This window comes from Cyprinus carpio, chromosome B19, assembly GCF_018340385.1.
Source record: "Cyprinus carpio isolate SPL01 chromosome B19, ASM1834038v1, whole genome shotgun sequence".
In the NCBI taxonomy this organism is placed as follows: domain Eukaryota; kingdom Metazoa; phylum Chordata; class Actinopteri; order Cypriniformes; family Cyprinidae; genus Cyprinus; species Cyprinus carpio.
Window position 1 is genome coordinate 2,584,602 of NC_056615.1, and position 17,073 is coordinate 2,601,674.

General features: G+C 37.4%; 1 protein-coding gene across 1 annotated transcript; it reads left to right on the top strand.

Annotated features, from left to right (window-relative positions):
- Positions 1-1,819: 1,819 nt before the first annotated feature.
- LOC109105104 (ras-related protein Rab-39B-like) lies at positions 1,820-7,307 on the top strand. The gene is made up of 2 exons (XM_019118453.2): positions 1,820-2,161; positions 5,678-7,307. Exons 1-2 carry the CDS (start codon positions 1,947-1,949, stop codon positions 6,102-6,104), a joined length of 642 nt encoding a protein of 213 aa, XP_018973998.1. The 5' UTR covers positions 1,820-1,946; the 3' UTR covers positions 6,105-7,307.
- Positions 7,308-17,073: the final 9,766 nt, after the last annotated feature.

Sequence of the window (17,073 nt, forward strand, 5' to 3'; positions counted from 1 at the left end):
GCCACAAGGATGCGCTGTTCCTACATGTATTTAGCTTTGATTTGAAAGAAAACAGTGTGTCCTTGTGGCGCGGATGATACAGAAGAGCATATGCAGCATATGGTGATATGGAGAGACAAAAAGTGTTCCCATCGCTTCATATAACCCAGATTGCATGTCTGATGTCAGATGGAGTATTCTGACGACGACTTTCATACCTTTTCTGGACCTTGACACTGTTATTTATTTGGCAGTCTATGTGTCAGTCATCATACCTTTGGTTTTCATCCAAAATATCTTAAATTGTGCTTCGAAGACGAACAAAGCTTTTATGGGTTTGGAATGACATGGAGGTAAGTGATTAATGACAAAATTGTAATTTTGGGGTGGAGCATCCCTTTAAAAAGGTACAAAGATGACCTTTTAAGGGTACTGCTATGCAGTGTCAAACTGTTGTTCCCCAAAAGGTACAATTTTGGCCCATCTTTTTCTGTGTGGCCTGGATGAGTGTGAGATTTCCCGGCCTGAAATTGCGTCAAAGTCCGGCCCTGCCACAGATTATGCCAGTCATGAATACTGGGAGAATTCTGTGATTAGGATTAGTGGGATACTGGTCAGCTGATTCAGATAACCACATTAAGCGCTTAATCTCCTTTTTTAACATTACATGGTATTTACAAGCATATTCCGGATTTTGGGATTGTTAAATTACAAGCTGAAGCCCAGACAGGCCCAATGACGTCACGTACTTCAGCCCCACGGACAGAGCCAGAGCAGACTGGACCGAGCCAAGATAATCTCCTTCAGAAACCACAAAACACTCATTAACACATTAATACATTGGCTGCACGATATGGTCTGATATGTGGCTCTTGCCAATTTGCATTATGTTACCAACAACAGCTACAATGCGACACACCTATCCATATCACGCAGAGCAGCTCTCGTAGGATATGTGGCTCTTGCCAATTTGCATTATGTTAATAATATATATATATATATATATATATCTTTTTTTTTCTGCCTTCACTGACATAGCCTTTATATAAATATATATACCAAAATCAGTCTTGATCATAACTACCAAATGTATTAATTATTTCGATTGGATTGTAACTCCTTAAATGCCCCTTAAAGGTTTTTTATTTTTTATTTTTAAACAAGTGTTTGGTGTTCAAACATTTTGGATTATAACAGCAGTCTTGGGTAGCTGTCAATGATACGCAGAACGCACACAAACCATATTCTCATATCCATACCATCACACCCACACAATTATAATAAAATAATTGCAATTCAATTTGCCTTTTTTGCCCAGCAGAAGCAGAATAATAATAATAATAATAATAATAATAATAATAATAATAATAATAATAATAATAATAATACAAGGCTTATATTTTAATGAAGAATAATTCTTAAAGGCTACTGTTTTTTGGAGGATGAATTGTTCACTCCGATTATTATTAAACACACACGTTAATATTAAATATTATTTATTTATTTATTTATTTATTTATTTCATGTATATTTTATCATTCATTGCTATTTTATACGCTTGCTTTACAGGGACTTTACTCCCATTACTCCGCTTCACGCAGTGTTTACTAGTAGCTACTAAAACCCTCGCAGTTCACCGTTTCTCGTGGCGTATTGCTTTATAAATATTTATAAATATTACACAAACACACTAGGTATGCTCGTATAGCATATAATGGGAACAGCATTATATAACGACATGCAATTCTGCAAAACATGTTTCGCTTCTTCCAGATATCACATGAAAGTAATTCACTCCGTTTACTGTAGTTACACATTATTCAGAAGAAGTGAGATGCGAATGAGCGTCACATGACTGCAGCACATCCACCTCAGCCCCCACCTTCATCCATCCTCCGCGACACACGCTCAATGTAAACACCGCTTTGTCTCAGAGCCTGTGGCTGGAGCTCTGCACTCGCCATGCCATGGATACTTTATGGCAATACCAGTTCAGGATCATTTTACTGGGGGACTCGACGGTGGGCAAATCATCTTTGCTCAAGAGGTTCACGGATGGCGTGTACAGCGATGTAGCAGACCCCACGGTCGGGGTGGATTTCTACGCCCGCTCACTGGACATCGAACCTGGCGTCAAAATCAAGCTACAGCTATGGGACACAGCCGGACAAGAGAGATTCAGGTTAGTCTTGTGTTTTATTGCTATTATGTTGGCTGTCTCAATGCATAGTGCTATAAACAGAATTTGTTCATCGCTATATGATTTTATCATTTATTTTCTGATACCATCGGTTGTGTAATATTTTGTAGAGCAGGTATATTTATCCCTTTATATCAGTATTTATCCCTTTAAATCAGTATTTTATATAGCATTTACCTGCTGGGTGGCGTGTAATACGGGTCACAGGCCCAGGACTGTTCATGAATGAGTTAAACGGGCGCATCTCATTGATTTGTTCCAGCATCATATGCCTCACCTGTTTGGACTCTGTGCTGAGCATGTGTTTGGTTTATTATTGTCACTGGGCTCAGATCCTGCTGTCTCTGATCCGTTTGCCCTATATTTCGAAGCACTGCCTGCCTTCGGGGAAGCACAAACATCCATCCTCAAGGCTTTAAAGAACTGTTCATGAAATGCAAATCAAAAAAGCCTTTCTTGTTTTTATATTATGAATGATCAGACACACACTGTACTGGTCTAATTTCCACAAATGATAGAATGCTGTATGCACAGAAAAATTAGACGTATAAATTCTTTTTATATATTTTTTTGTCAAGCATGTGATTTATTAGGATTAAATATGTAATTAAAATTAATTACAGTAAAGACGGATTGCGGACTAGGCTAATGGGGCCAGTGCTTCTGACTGTCCATCTGACAAAACACGCCACTGCAGATGCAAAATTTATATAGCATAGATGGACACATTGCTTGAATGCATGCCAGTGCTATTGTCACACAGTGAAATAAACAAAGAAATAAGTAATGCATTTATTTCTAGTGGCAATGCCCTCCTGATTACGTTTTTGTAGGTTTAATGTTGTCCTCCTGATAAATTTTTGAGTCTTTATTATGCATATATCCAAGGTTGTCTTGCAAAATCCATCTATCAATTTAATTATACTTGAAATGTCCACAAAGTATCCAGACGATTTATGTATTATACAGTTAAAGGGATACTCCACCCCAAAATGAAAATTTTGTCATAAATCACTTACCCCCTGATACAAGCCACTTTTAGGGTATGAGCCAAAACGCGCTGTTTATGTGTTTGTCCCAAGCAGCAACCTCCCGTTCTCTCTCGTGTATCCCATATGGAAGTGACTTAAACTGTAATTCATCGACTGGCCACTAGAGGCTGGCTGCAAAGGTAGTCAATTTCATAGACTTCCCATGTTAAAATGCCCAAATTTACAGCAGAAAAAAAAACATGTTTACAGCCTGGTTAAAAAAATTATTTTGGTCTATATAGCTAATTTTGCCCTTCATGACAACTGTGAGGAGGGTGAATTATTTTATAACTCATCCGTTTAAATTATATTAAGCCTTAAAGTTCTGCATAATTAAGGGCGTGGCCACTTGAGTGACAAGTAAATTGCCGCTGCTGTCACCATCGTCGAGCTAGGTGGGTGTGGTTTCAGCAACCAGCTCCCGCCTTTTTGCCCATTTGCGATTATACGGGACGTATAATGATGACGTGCTGCCAAGATGGCGACGGCCGGCTCCGCCTACTTTTGCCTTCAGAAACGCTCTTCGGAGACCTATGAGTGACATCATGGACACTACGTCCATGTTTTTATACAGTCTATGGTTTTCCCCTTTAAATGAAAATGAGCTAATGCTCCTGCCTCCCTTCTCAGAAGAGTGCGGAGCTTCAAGAGCTCATGCTTGCGGGCATACCAGCGGTGTTACGGTTTAACTGATCCGCTCACATTGCTTCCAAATGCAATTTTTAACTGCCACATTCCTATTCATAATCATTCTGGTAGCACGTGAAGGCAGCATTAGTAAAACCAGGCGGAGACAGTGGTAGCTTTAACAACATTAGCCTTACAGAGAGCCAAGAAGCTCTTTTGAAAAACAAAATATGAGGCATGATGCTTACTTTGTCTGGAGTCTGGATGTTTGTGCACGAAGCTTTGGTATCGATCCCTCTTTCAGAAGCAATCTTTGCACAACTCCAGCGCTGAACTGACCCTAATTTGTGAGGCAGTCCGGTCTAAAATGATTAGCACAAAGTATAGGCATTTTTTCGTTTTTTTTTTTCCAGCACATTTCCTTCAAAAATGAAATGTAACCGCCGTGTCCTCAGCAGTCTTTGGAGACTCTTATGTTCGTTGGTGCATCCCAACCACCACAACCCACCACAACTGTGTTCAATCACCTTATAAAAGTGATTTTTGCATTCTATGGCACCTCTAAATTGTTTTCCAAAGATGAACAAAGTTTTACGGGTTTGTAACGACATGCGGGTAAGTGATTAATGACAAAATTTTCATTTTGGGGTGGAGTATCCCTTTAATACAATTGGAAGCTTAGTGGTTTCTGGTTTCAGGTGAATCATCAGGTGTTTCTTGTTTCAGGTTACTGGGTTCAATAATAACAGTAATTAGGGGTACACAATAAATATCGGCCGATAATTAATGCGCTGATAATGAACGTGGATTTGGGCAGCTTGTCAGTTAACAACGGCTCTGTGTAGTAACAGCAGTTCTATGTGAAATCACGCACCTGATGGAATTTACAGCTGATTAGAGAACCGGCTTTACTGACAAGATGTGCTTTAATTATCAGCCGATATTTATTGTGCACCCCTAACAGTAATAATAATAATTTTTTAATTTAATTTAATTTAAACAGCTTTACAGCTCGAACAATACACTAATTTTAACAGAAAAATAATGTAAGGGATTTATACAATTCTTTGAGAAATTCACATTTTTTAGCACTATCTAATGGCAATTTTTAACTGTTTTGCATTTTGGCAAATTTGTATGAACTTGTATGATCTCAATCATACATTTCGTAGATTAGATTGTACAGATTCACCAAATTGTAAAATTACATGCACATTTCTGCCTCTAAATCCTTTTTATTTTGTGATTTGATGCACATTTTATCACAAGTGCTTCACTGCAACTGCAACCTTGAATTTGCAAGGGAAGAGTTGAAATAATTGAAACATTATGCAACAAATGCCGTAGGTTTTCTGAAACATTTTCCAAAACTTTCCACAAATTCTGGAAACTTTCCAGGAATTTTCATAACTGAAAACTTTCCGCCCCTTTGCAACCCTATTGGAACTCTTAAATAGCGTTTTAAAAGGCAGGCTAGTGCAGCCAGTGTGCATGTATTAGCGCAATGCGCTTAAGACTGCGCATGCAATCCAGCCTCAGGTTAGAGTAAACCATCTTTGTATTTCTATATTTTTGACACCACACAGCCAAGAATCATGAGAACAGCTTGATCTGAGAAAGAAGATATTATTTTGGGGGATTTTTAAAAAAAAAAAATCACTGGGTGGATTTTTATCAATATAGGGTGGTTGGGTACACACACTGCCAACAAAAGCTTATGTTCAAACAACATTTAAAAGTGAATTTTGCATCTGATGATCCCTTTAAGAATCTCTAGCCATGATTAAGTGCATTTAATTATAAGAGTCTTTAAAATATATCATCTTCTTCATCCCATCAGGTCCATCACTACTTCCTACTATCGCAACTCTGTGGGTGGCCTCTTAGTCTTCGACCTGACGAACAGGAAGACCTTCGATCACGTGCGGGAATGGCACCGAGAGGTCAGAGAGCACATCCTGCCTCATCACATGGTTTACATCCTAATCGGCCACAAGAGTGACCTGAGCCGTGACCGCAAGGTGACGCGGGACGAGGCGGAGCAGCTTGCGGCCGAACTCGGCATCCGCTACGTAGAGACTTCGGCCAAGTGCAACAGCAACGTGGAGCGTGCTTTTGAGCTGCTCACACGGGACATCTATGAGCTGATGAAGATGGGCGAGATCGCCACGCGTGACGGCTGGGACGGGGTCAAGAGCGGCCTCACCGCTAAAGTTCTTTATCCCGCAGAGGAAGAGGCGGACCGAGAAAAGAGCTGCAACTGCTGACTCCCACAAGCCACCTGCAATCGCTCACCTGTGTATCATTTGGTCGTCGCTCTCACTAACGTGTCACATCATGGTCACTGCCTCAGGCATGGAACCGCTGCACTTACCTTGTTGTTGCTGTCTGAGGTTGATGGTACAAGCCTCTCAAAGGTGTAGTATATTTAGGCTTGAATGGACAGGCCCTGCTTCATATTGTTGGAGATCACGTCATGTTCTAAAGTTTGCAGCAATCTTGTGGATAACGTGCGGATAAAGAATTTTAGAGTCTAGTTGTACTTCACATCCTCTGGAGCTAATATGGTTTATTTGGCTTGCTCCTTTCCCTTTAACCATTATTACTATAGTACAGTTAACATTTAGAGAGAACATATCATAATTGCAATCTTATCTACACTTAAATACTTCAAAGACCCCATAAAATGGCTTGACTACATGGTTGTCAATGTTCCTATGTTGACATTCCTTATCGAAACAGGAAGTTGGAGACGGACAAATTGCTTGTCCTCAAAAAAACTATATCCAACAGCAATTAGTTTACGTCAGTGGCATGAGCCATGCTACTTCCTATTGCTAGTCAGTGGCTGGTGGTATTAGGAGAAGGGCATCTGAGAGCATGATATTTTCCTAGTAGCAAAATACTGTAAAGTGTGTTTTTAATAGGTTTTTAGGACTACACGTAGCACATAAATGCCATCTATATTCATAAGAGTCATGGACTGAAAGCCACAAAACTCCAATTTTGATTTTCTTTAAATAAGAAGAACATGTAAAAGTGAAAACTGGCTGGTAGACATAATTTATAGGTAAAAATGCAAGACTAAGGGGCCGTTCACACAGAATGCATTTTACCATTCCAATGTGCTACTTTTCTATTGTTTTTCTATATAAACACACGCTAGACAGACGTGTATGAGCGCTGAGTTTTAAAACTCTGTGTCAAGCCGCTCATCAATGTCAGTTCCAAAACAGTGGACCAATCAGAAGACCCCGGAGGCGGAGCAAGTGTTATGAGCTTTTGTGTACAGTGGCAAGTTGGCATGGCAATTCCTTATCAGAACCTTTTTCTTAAAAAAAAAAAATCTATTCTGCTGTTATTTCCGTTATTGCATCACATCACAAAAGCACATCTCAAGACCCTTGCGTTCTGTGCTGTGCTTTTTAAAAAAAAAAAAAAAAAAAACAACCTATTCCTGTGCTTTTAAATGCAAAGAAGCGTTCTGTGAGAATGCCCCCTAAGGTGGTTTTTACATGACACTGTTATCAACTAAAAACGAAAAAAGTTTTATGCATTTTGGCCATTGCATTTGGGCTTGAAAACACATTTGAAAAAGGGTTTCAAAGTGTATGTTTTTGGAAACAATTCCATTGTCCATGTAAACTACAAAATTGCAAATTTGCAAAAATGGTGACATCCAGTGTGGACAGATTAGAAATGTCCAAGTATCGTACCAGAAGCTCAAAATTATCATATTTGGAAGAAAAAAAAATGTTTTCATCCTGTGTGGACAGATTAGTTTTTTACATGTATTGTAAATTAAGACAATAGATAAATAACTAGGTGTACCTTACACCGTGTCTACACCGGACGCAAGTGGCGCGACAAAATACTATAGAACCCATTATCATCAGTGACGCTGTCTACGCTGGATGCGGCGTGATTCGACGTGACACGACACATCCCCCGACAGTAAACTGATGCCTCGTTCTATTTATGATGCACTGACACAAAGTTCATATGATTTTTAACAGTTGCTTTGTCGTATACAATGCAGACAGATTTTAGCTGTATAAGTATATAAGCCCTATGATTACAATTACCATCATTTGAAGCGTCACAAAATTCTGAAATTATCGTACATTATGGGATTTTTTTTCATTACTGATCGTACATTGTACAGAGGTCAAAATTATCATACAAATACAATAATTATCATACGTCTGACAACACTGGTGACATCATGAGCATGTGTATTACGTGTTTAGTCTATAGGCTTGCACAAGTTTCTTTACAAAGTGACATCGCCAACTACTGGCCTGGCATGCATATTACAGCAAATTTAGTACTTTACACGGATCCATGTGAACGGCAATTGTGTTGCTGTCTGTACACAAAACTCTTCTGAAAAGCAAAGGAAAAACTTTTCTGTTTTTTAGTAGATCGTTGTTGTGTAAACATACCCTAACCTTCCCTCAAACGGATCACTGGGTCTGCAAATGCAATTTCGCACATTCAACAATCCATTACTGCTTAATGAGATAGTTCACTCAAAAATGAAAATTCTGTCATTAATTACTTGCCCTCATGTCATCGTGGTACTGTCATGAATGTGCATCAAAGACTGGCACGGAAGAGAAGAAATTGTTGATTAAAGTCGTTATTTTTTTATTTGCACACAAAAAGTATTCTAGTAGTTTTGTAACAGTACGGTTGAACCACTGATGTCACATGGACTATTTTAACAATGTACTTAATACCTTTCTGGGCCTTGAACATGGCAGTTTCTTTGCTGTCTATAGAGGGTCAGAAATTTCATTGTTGTTTTATGGGCTATTTTAACAATGTACTTAATACCTTTCTGACAAAGGTCTTATGGGGTTTGAAACGACATTAGGTTGAGTAATTACGGTATAACTTTTGGGTGAACTATTACAAAATACTGTAATAATTCAGGAAATAATCATGAATGCAACCTATTGTAAAAGGTCACCTTGCCAATGGAAATGTGAGTAATATTTAGTTATTTATTTTTATGTTTTATTGATTTTTTAATTCTATTATGTTTTGTGATGTTTCATATGCTCTGTTCTAAAATCTAGCGATCTGCAGGCCTCGACAGCATGATACATTCCTGACACAAAGCCTGTTCCAAAAGATAGTCAGCAACATTATGGTGCCATTGAAATGCCATATTTCAGCTGCAGCACATGTATATAAATACATCTCATTCAATACTGGAAATATCAATTGAAATAAATTGACTATTTTACCCAGTATTCGTGGTGCTATGTATTGTCTGTGCTTATTAGAGTATCACTGCATGTAAATAGGTCTACAACAAATTTCCACCTATGTGTACCATTACAACTGAATCACGTATGAAGGTTCTGTTGGTTCGGATGTCACCTTACACCCAACAGTTTTGACGTGAAAACTTCTGAGAACATTGGAGTATTGCCACCTGAGCAATCTGGCTATGCTTGCACCATGCTGGAGATTAATTTACACCACTTTAACTTTAAAAGCTGAAGTATATGCTGGAGATTGAGATTTGAAGTATAGATGTTGGGAAAGAGATGTAATGCTCAAAACACACAGTTCTCCATATTAGCAGATTCATGTACTTCACCCAGCTGAACTAAACGAGCTGATCACAGCAACACCTGTTGTGGTTTCCACTTAGCGGCAATATAACTAAAAAAACGGTTAAAAAAACATTCCCACACACTTGCTGGAAGTTCACACCAAGAACACTATCTATAACAACAACTATAAATTTATAATAATCGTTCTAATTCGAATTTGAAACTACAAATCCAATCAGAATCCACTTGACTTTAAGGAGCATGGACATTTAAAGTGGCAGACGAAGATCTGCAGTGCATTCTTATAATATTTTATCAGGCATTGGTGTGGATGCTAATATATCGATCCTTTTAGTTATAGTTAGCATTCTTAGTGTGTAAGAGGGACCTGAGCCATATCTACACACAAGAGACTTGCAAGTGGGCAGTGGGTTTCAGTAAGACTTCAGTCATGCTTGCTGAACAGAGGTTTTGCAGGCAGCACTGCTGAGAGTCTTCGTTCCATTACGAGCCGTCGGCTTTACTGGGTGTGTTTGTACATACATTTCTGTACGGCTAAATGCACTGTAAATAGCAGCAGGACAATATGTACTTGCATGTCAGGTGGAAGCTGAAGGTTTGTGTGGCTTAACTGCAGGTCAATACTACATACATACTCTAATTCAGAACCAGAATAACAATAGAGTATGAGAAAGTCTTTGTGCCAGAGGAACATCAGAATTGTACAATTAGTTACACACATTTAGATTTTACAGACCAAATGTGAAATCTCCTAAACTGCCAAATTATTTTCTGTAATAATATGTGACCCTGGACCACAAAACCAGTCATAAGGGTTAATATGTTTAAATTGAGATTCATACATCATCTAAAGCTGAATAAATAAGCTTTCCGTTGATGTATGGTTTGTTAGGATAGGACAATATTTGGCAGAGACACAACTATTTGAAAATCTGGAATAATAATTTAATAATCGCCTTTAAAGTTGTCCAAATGAAGTTCTTAGCAATGCAAATTACTAATCCAAAATAAAGTTTTGACGTATTTACGTTAGGAAATTTACAAAATATAATCATGGAACATGATCTTTACCTAATATACTAAATGATTTTTGGAATAAAAGAAAAAAATATATAATTTTGACGCATACAATGCATTGTTGGCTATTGCTACAAATACACCTGTGCTACTTAAGGCTGGTTTTGTGCTCCAGGGTCTTATATATAGGTAAACAAAGCTGATCATGTGCAGACTTGAGACTTCTCCACACAGAAAATGAGACAAAAATCGCAGATTCTCTTGCTTTTGATCCATGTGCTTTGGGACAATCAGGTTTCCTTGCTCACAGCTTTATTGTGCAGATAAAAAACATCGGATGTTTTTTTTGAGTGAGGTCGCAGAAAACTGTATAAACTTTAACAATGAAATGAGTAAATAAGTCCAACTTTTCATCCAACACTAGAACTTACAAGACAGGGTTTATTTGTACAATTTTTTTTTCTTTTCTTAATAAAACACATGCTGTAACATAACAGTTTTGGTTGACACATGGCAATTACTGAAGGAAAATTAGACTAAGAAAACGGTGAAAACACTGTGGACAAAACACTGACCTTAATGTGCTAAATATTAGCAATTGTATACAGGTTGGAAATTGTGGATGTAAAGTTTACAGGGATGGGAAATAGATAAGAATGAGAGAAGTAAATTTGTTGGATTAAGGCTAAATTTACCAATACAATTCACACATGTAAAAATAGTCAAATGCAGTGTGAAAAGCCTCGTGGAAACATTTCTGAACGTGGCATTTAAAATTCTGATAAGCTGATTCAGTTCGATTATTTTACCTTTGTAATATTTAAAGGAGTGTGTTTACATGTATAAATATTCAAATAAAGATCTGAAGGACTGAAATATGTGACCACACTGCTGTTGTGTTGCGTCACTGAAAGGTTTTGCACAATTTGACTAGTTTCTATGGTAACTGCATTCATTAATACTTACCCTTGGCATATTTAACTTCACATATTGCTTCTCAAGTACTAGTTCACATATGAATGCATTATAACAATGATAAAATCGTTAATGGTGGTGCCAAATACACTGTACCTGCCCCCTGGTGGTCAAAAGAGAACCGCTCTATGACCCCATTTTAATAAAATTGGTTGCAGGGAAATAAATCAAATAGGTAGTGTAAATGGAATAAGTTTATTGTGTATTATAGATAGAGAATAGAACACTTCAGTGTAACAGCAGGGCTTTCATTAGTCACCCACTGTCCATTCTAGACACACAAACACATCTGTAACAGGCCTTTGTAAGGGTTCATCACTGATGTGGATGAGCAGAGTGAAATGTATTGCACATTTTAAATGTTAAATCAACTGTAATAATTGCTAATAGTAATGATGTACACAAGCTCTGGGCATTGTAAACTGTCAATATATTTGCATTGTGATTTGGTAAATGTCATATAAGATTCATTATGTTTAAATAAAATTAGAATTAAGATCAGTGTTCTCAGTCTCTTGCAGTGTTTTGTGTGTGTGCATGCAAGTATATCGTCCACTATACAGCCATTCACAATTCTGAATATTAATATGGTTTCAGACACCACTACAAACAACTGTCCCTTCAAATAATGCACTATATAAGACTATAGAGGGCATTTTTGGGCTCATCCATTTGTTCAACTGATTTATTCAGAAACACTGAATCATTCAGGAATCAATCTCCACTGCTGTGTTGCTCGGAGAGGCTGAAGCAACATTACACAAACTGGCAATGATGACATGTCTAAAAGTAGACCAGATTTTGTGGAAAACTGCATACTTTCATCATTCCTTCATTTGAATTTTCATCCATGAATAAAGTGAAGTTACAACTATGCAGTGGAAATAGCTTGAAGTCACAACAGCTGTCCTTCGAACCAAAAAGAGTTTGCAAACAAAAATTTAAAGTGAGAAAATGTAATAAAACATGAATCAACATAGCATAGCATCACATTTGCTGTACATTAACTAGGTTTACAAAGCAATGTTAATGTTGGTAAGAATGCCAGTCTCTCAACTAGTTACTGCGTTGGTCTATTTGCCTATAGCCTAGCCGAAGTTTTAGCCTAGTTACGATCGTTAGGACTCTGTGATATTTATGGCTGCCCTCGAATAAAGGTTCTTCTGGTCGACTAGTAGTCATTCAATTTAAGCATTAGTCGACTAATCGCACATGCATTAATAAACCATTTAAATCATTATAATGAGCTTTTAATTGCTTACATAGCATATAAGTGCTCAAGCACACACAAAGCTTGCCACAGCACAGCGGCAGAAGTAATGATTATGAATGTGTCTGGGAAAAACAGTAAGGAGGCTGCATTAACATTTTAATAATGTATTGATATCATAGACTGTATAAAAACATGGATGTAGTGTCCGTGACGTACCCCATAGGTTTCCAAAGAGCGTTTTTTGAAGCCTAAAGTAAGTGGAGCTGGCCGTCGCCATCTTGGCAGCGCATCACCACGCGTCACTCCAGGATAATCGAAAATGGGCAAAGAGGCAAAGATCTCGACGGCTGTGACAGCAGTGGCATCCACTTGTCACTCAAGTGGCCGCTCCCTTAATTATGCAGAACTTTAAGGCTTAATATAATTTAATATGGGATGAGTTGTAAAATAATTCACCCTCCTCACAGTTGTCATGAAGGGCAAAATTAGCTATATAGACCAAAATAATTTTTTTGAACCAGGCTGTAAAAGGTTTATTTTATTTTATTTATTTATTTTTTCTGCTGTAAAGTTGGGCATTTTAACATGGGTAGTCTATGGGATTGACTCCCTTTTGCAGCCAGCCTCTAGCGACCAGTCGATGAATTACAGTTCAGGTCACTTGTTGGCTTCACAATAGAGAGAGGGAGGTTGCCGCTTGATTGATACATTAGCTTTCTCTCTTTTTTTCAGCTAACAGCGACACTGACTCATCTCCGCAGATGCACCTGTATGCATGTTTCATACAGATTACATGATCTGATAATATTTGTTTTCCGTTTGAATTGGTTTCATTTTAAAGACATTTCGCTTGCGCTCAAGTTCACCGACGGCAGAAATAAGCGCACCCTTTTTGCTTTCATTATTTTACAAAAGCGCAATGTTTTGTTATTGTGAGTGCACACAAATAAACATATTCAAAAGATGTATTACTCTTATCTGGATGACCAAAAATTTTAAGTATTTTAAGCGCAAGTGATGCGCCGGCGCCTCCATCTGTCCTGCAGTGAGCGCTACTGATCGGCTTCCACGCTCTGCACAGATATTAGATTAAGCGGCCATGCAAAGTTGCTAATACTAACGTATTTCAGATGATAAGCCATATTTGAGGTCTATGAATGATGGCGAGTCATTCCCGATGTACTGTTTTACCATAGACCAACCATTAACAATCTGTCCTTTACGGACGGCGTGACTTCACCTGTGGATTTTATGTATTTATTTTTTTCTGCGACGAATAATACAATTTTGGGTGACTGAGCCTCTTCTAGTCGACTAACGGTTAGTCGACTATTGGGGGCAGCCTCAGTGATATTATTAGCAATCAGTAGGCTATTTTTAATGTCAGCGCTGCCAAACTTTTTACAAATTATTTAAAACGTCAAAAAATAAAAATTAAAATAAATAAATAAATACATAATAGGCTAATTATATAAATAATTATTTTGGTTTTTATATTTTTAATTTTTGGTTGTGTTTTTTTGTTTTTTTTTATATTTTTGATGTTGTTTTTTGTTGATATTTACACTGTTGAGTAATTCATCCGCGCAGAATAATGATGTCGCAGCAAAACCGCAAATTATGCGTACGTTTATGCTTCACCCGCTAGAGGGCCAACGGTTTGTTTGTTTGTTTGTTTATTTTTATTTTTAAACATATGCACAGATTGTTTGTTCACAAGATCTATAACATGTTTTCAAATATAGTCAGGTTGATTCTTCATTTAATGCTGACTTGAAATAGCTGTACATAGAACTTTTCTATGGATCGAACTCTGACGTGATCAATTTGGAATGTGGAAAAGAAGGCTGAAGAAGGAATAAATAGTGCTTCTTAATGCTATAGTATATTTTTACTAAGTAAGTCTACCATGTTCGGAGCTTTTTAAATCCCTCCGAAATAGATACTTTTTTACATGTATACTTTATATTCTCTCTCACAGACGAATGCAACATGAAAGACACTTACAGTAGCTTAAATGAGTAATAATAAAAACATTTCACCTCGAAGATATACCTCTAGCACGTATTAATTAGTTGTTTATCTTATGTCCTTTTTTTTCTCCTTAAAACATAGTTTCTAGTCACTAGCCATTCAGACGTGGCCTGCACAGCATCAGAGCTATATAATTGGCCGAAGTGCTTGTCAATCATGACCGTTACCGCCCCCATCCCATGACGCTTCACTCTAGAATATCTTCCTACAAATCTTTTTAAAGATGATTTAACATATCAAACAGCAACTACATATATAATCTTATACAAGTTATCATACAGTATGAACTTATTTGGGAGATTGTGAAGCATACTAAATCTGATCGTTGTTTGACGGACGACATGAATGAGTGTAGTTACCCTCGCTGAGACACGCGACTCCTCCAGTGTGAGCTACAGCCAAAATATCACATTTCAAAAGAGCATCAGCAATGATTGGTATTATTGTCACTGTTTTTTTTTTTTTTTTTATATGACATCCTGATCCTTGCCGAATTGTCCCAATCGATTTCGAATGCAGAATTTTTAGAATCAGGGACTGCAAGTGATTTATGTTTCTGGTGTTCTAAAATCTGAAAACAGTGTGAAGTGTTCACAAAACAGAAAACCTTCATGAATTTTTAAGTAGTACAGACTCAGACAAGCAAGTTGTAGTGTTATCGTGGATGAATGCTAGTGATGGGATTTATGGCTCTTTGAGGGGATCCGGATCTTCGCGATCCGTCCCTTTTAAATATTTAGTCAGTTTTAAGAAGCCAGCTTGGGGGCATCTCAGTTTATCCTAGAAATAATCACTGGGAGGAATGATGAGGTGAGATTTGTAGTCAAATAATTAAAACTCAGATATCACACACCAATATCTGAGTTTGAATTATTCTGAAATATTGATTATTACCTCAGTTTGTCATGTGTGGACTATATTCCATAAGGTTTGCACAAATCCCTCTGCTTAGACAGTGACATCACTATTTTGGATTTACCTTTATACAAAGTGTGTGTGTGTGTGTGTGTGTGTGTGTGTGTGTGTGTGTGTGGTGTGTGTGTGTGTGTGTGTGTGTGTGTGTAAAGCTACGTTTGACTTATGTTATTCATACAATACCTACTCACAAATAAACATCAAAAACAAAGCCGGCTGCCAATGAATTTCTGTGCAAAACAGCTTTTACTACAAACATGTCCACACAAGAACATTGTTATCCAACAAGAACATTTTGATAGAAAACAAAAAATATTTAAAGTAGATAAAATTAGAATAAATAAAATGGAAATGTCTACATACTACAAACTATTACTACTGTAAACTTTGCAAATAGGACATCAGACCCTTAAAGTCAATGAACAATAACAGGTCATTGATAAGGTGGTATGCAATGAATGTGTGTGGAAGGGTTTTTTTCCACTGGAGTACTCACGTGAAGGATGCGTGCACAACTATTCATCACGCTTGGCCTGAGCTGGGTGCGCCCCTCCCCCTATAACTGTTGTGTCTCGTGAAGGAGCTCATTTGTGTGCATCTGTGTGAAACACACATAGGAAAAAAGAACGACAGAAAGAACGGCTCCCCTCCAGTCGCGACTCGGCTCCCATCGTTCATGTTTATGAGCTGTTCAAAAGAATCGGTTCGTTCGCGAACGTCACAACTCTAATAAATGCTTTATTTTGTGTGTTAAACAACTATATAACATTTACAAAAATGCACTGTAGTTTTATAAAATGATATATGTGACCCTGGACCCCAAAACCAGTCATAAGGGTCAATTTATCGAAACTGAGATTTATACATCACGCACAACTTTAAAGGCGATTTTTTTTCAATATTATATGGATTTATTTATTTATTTTTTATTTTTTTTGCACCCTCAGATTCCAGATTGTCAAATATTTGCATCTCCAAATATTGTCCTATCCTAACAAACCATACATCAGTGGAAAGCTTATTTATTCAGCTTTCACAAATGAAGTTCTTAGCAATGCATATTAAGTTTAGCTATATTTACGGTAGTACAATTTACAAAATATCTTCATGGAACATGATCTTTATTTTACATCCTAATGATTTTTGTCATAAAAGAAAAAATGTATCATTTTGACCCATACAATGTATCGTTGGCTACTGCTACAAATATACCCGTGCTACTTATGACTGCTTTTGTGCTCCAGGGTCACATATTATGAAGGATAGTTCTTTTATCAAAGCATTTCCATGACCTTTCCATAACCTATACAGGCATTCATGATCATTGCCATTTATTTGATTATCCGTAAGTAATAATAATAACCCATAAGGTCAATAAACCCATAGTAATTGTGATGATGATTACAAGTTAGTTACCCTGTTTAAAATGTAACAAGTGGTGTAACTGTTTAAAGTTGTTGCACTTCACACAGACAGACGCAGCGGAAGCGC

Excerpts from the sequence above, each read along its gene's own strand:
- LOC109105104 (XM_019118453.2), top strand. The coding sequence starts at position 1,947 with ATGGATACTTTATGGCAATACCAGTTCAGGATCATTTTACTGGGGGAC. Across the intron at positions 2,162-5,677 it reads GCCGGACAAGAGAGATTCAG|GTCCATCACTACTTCCTACT; the intron begins GTTAGTCTTGTG and ends TCATCCCATCAG.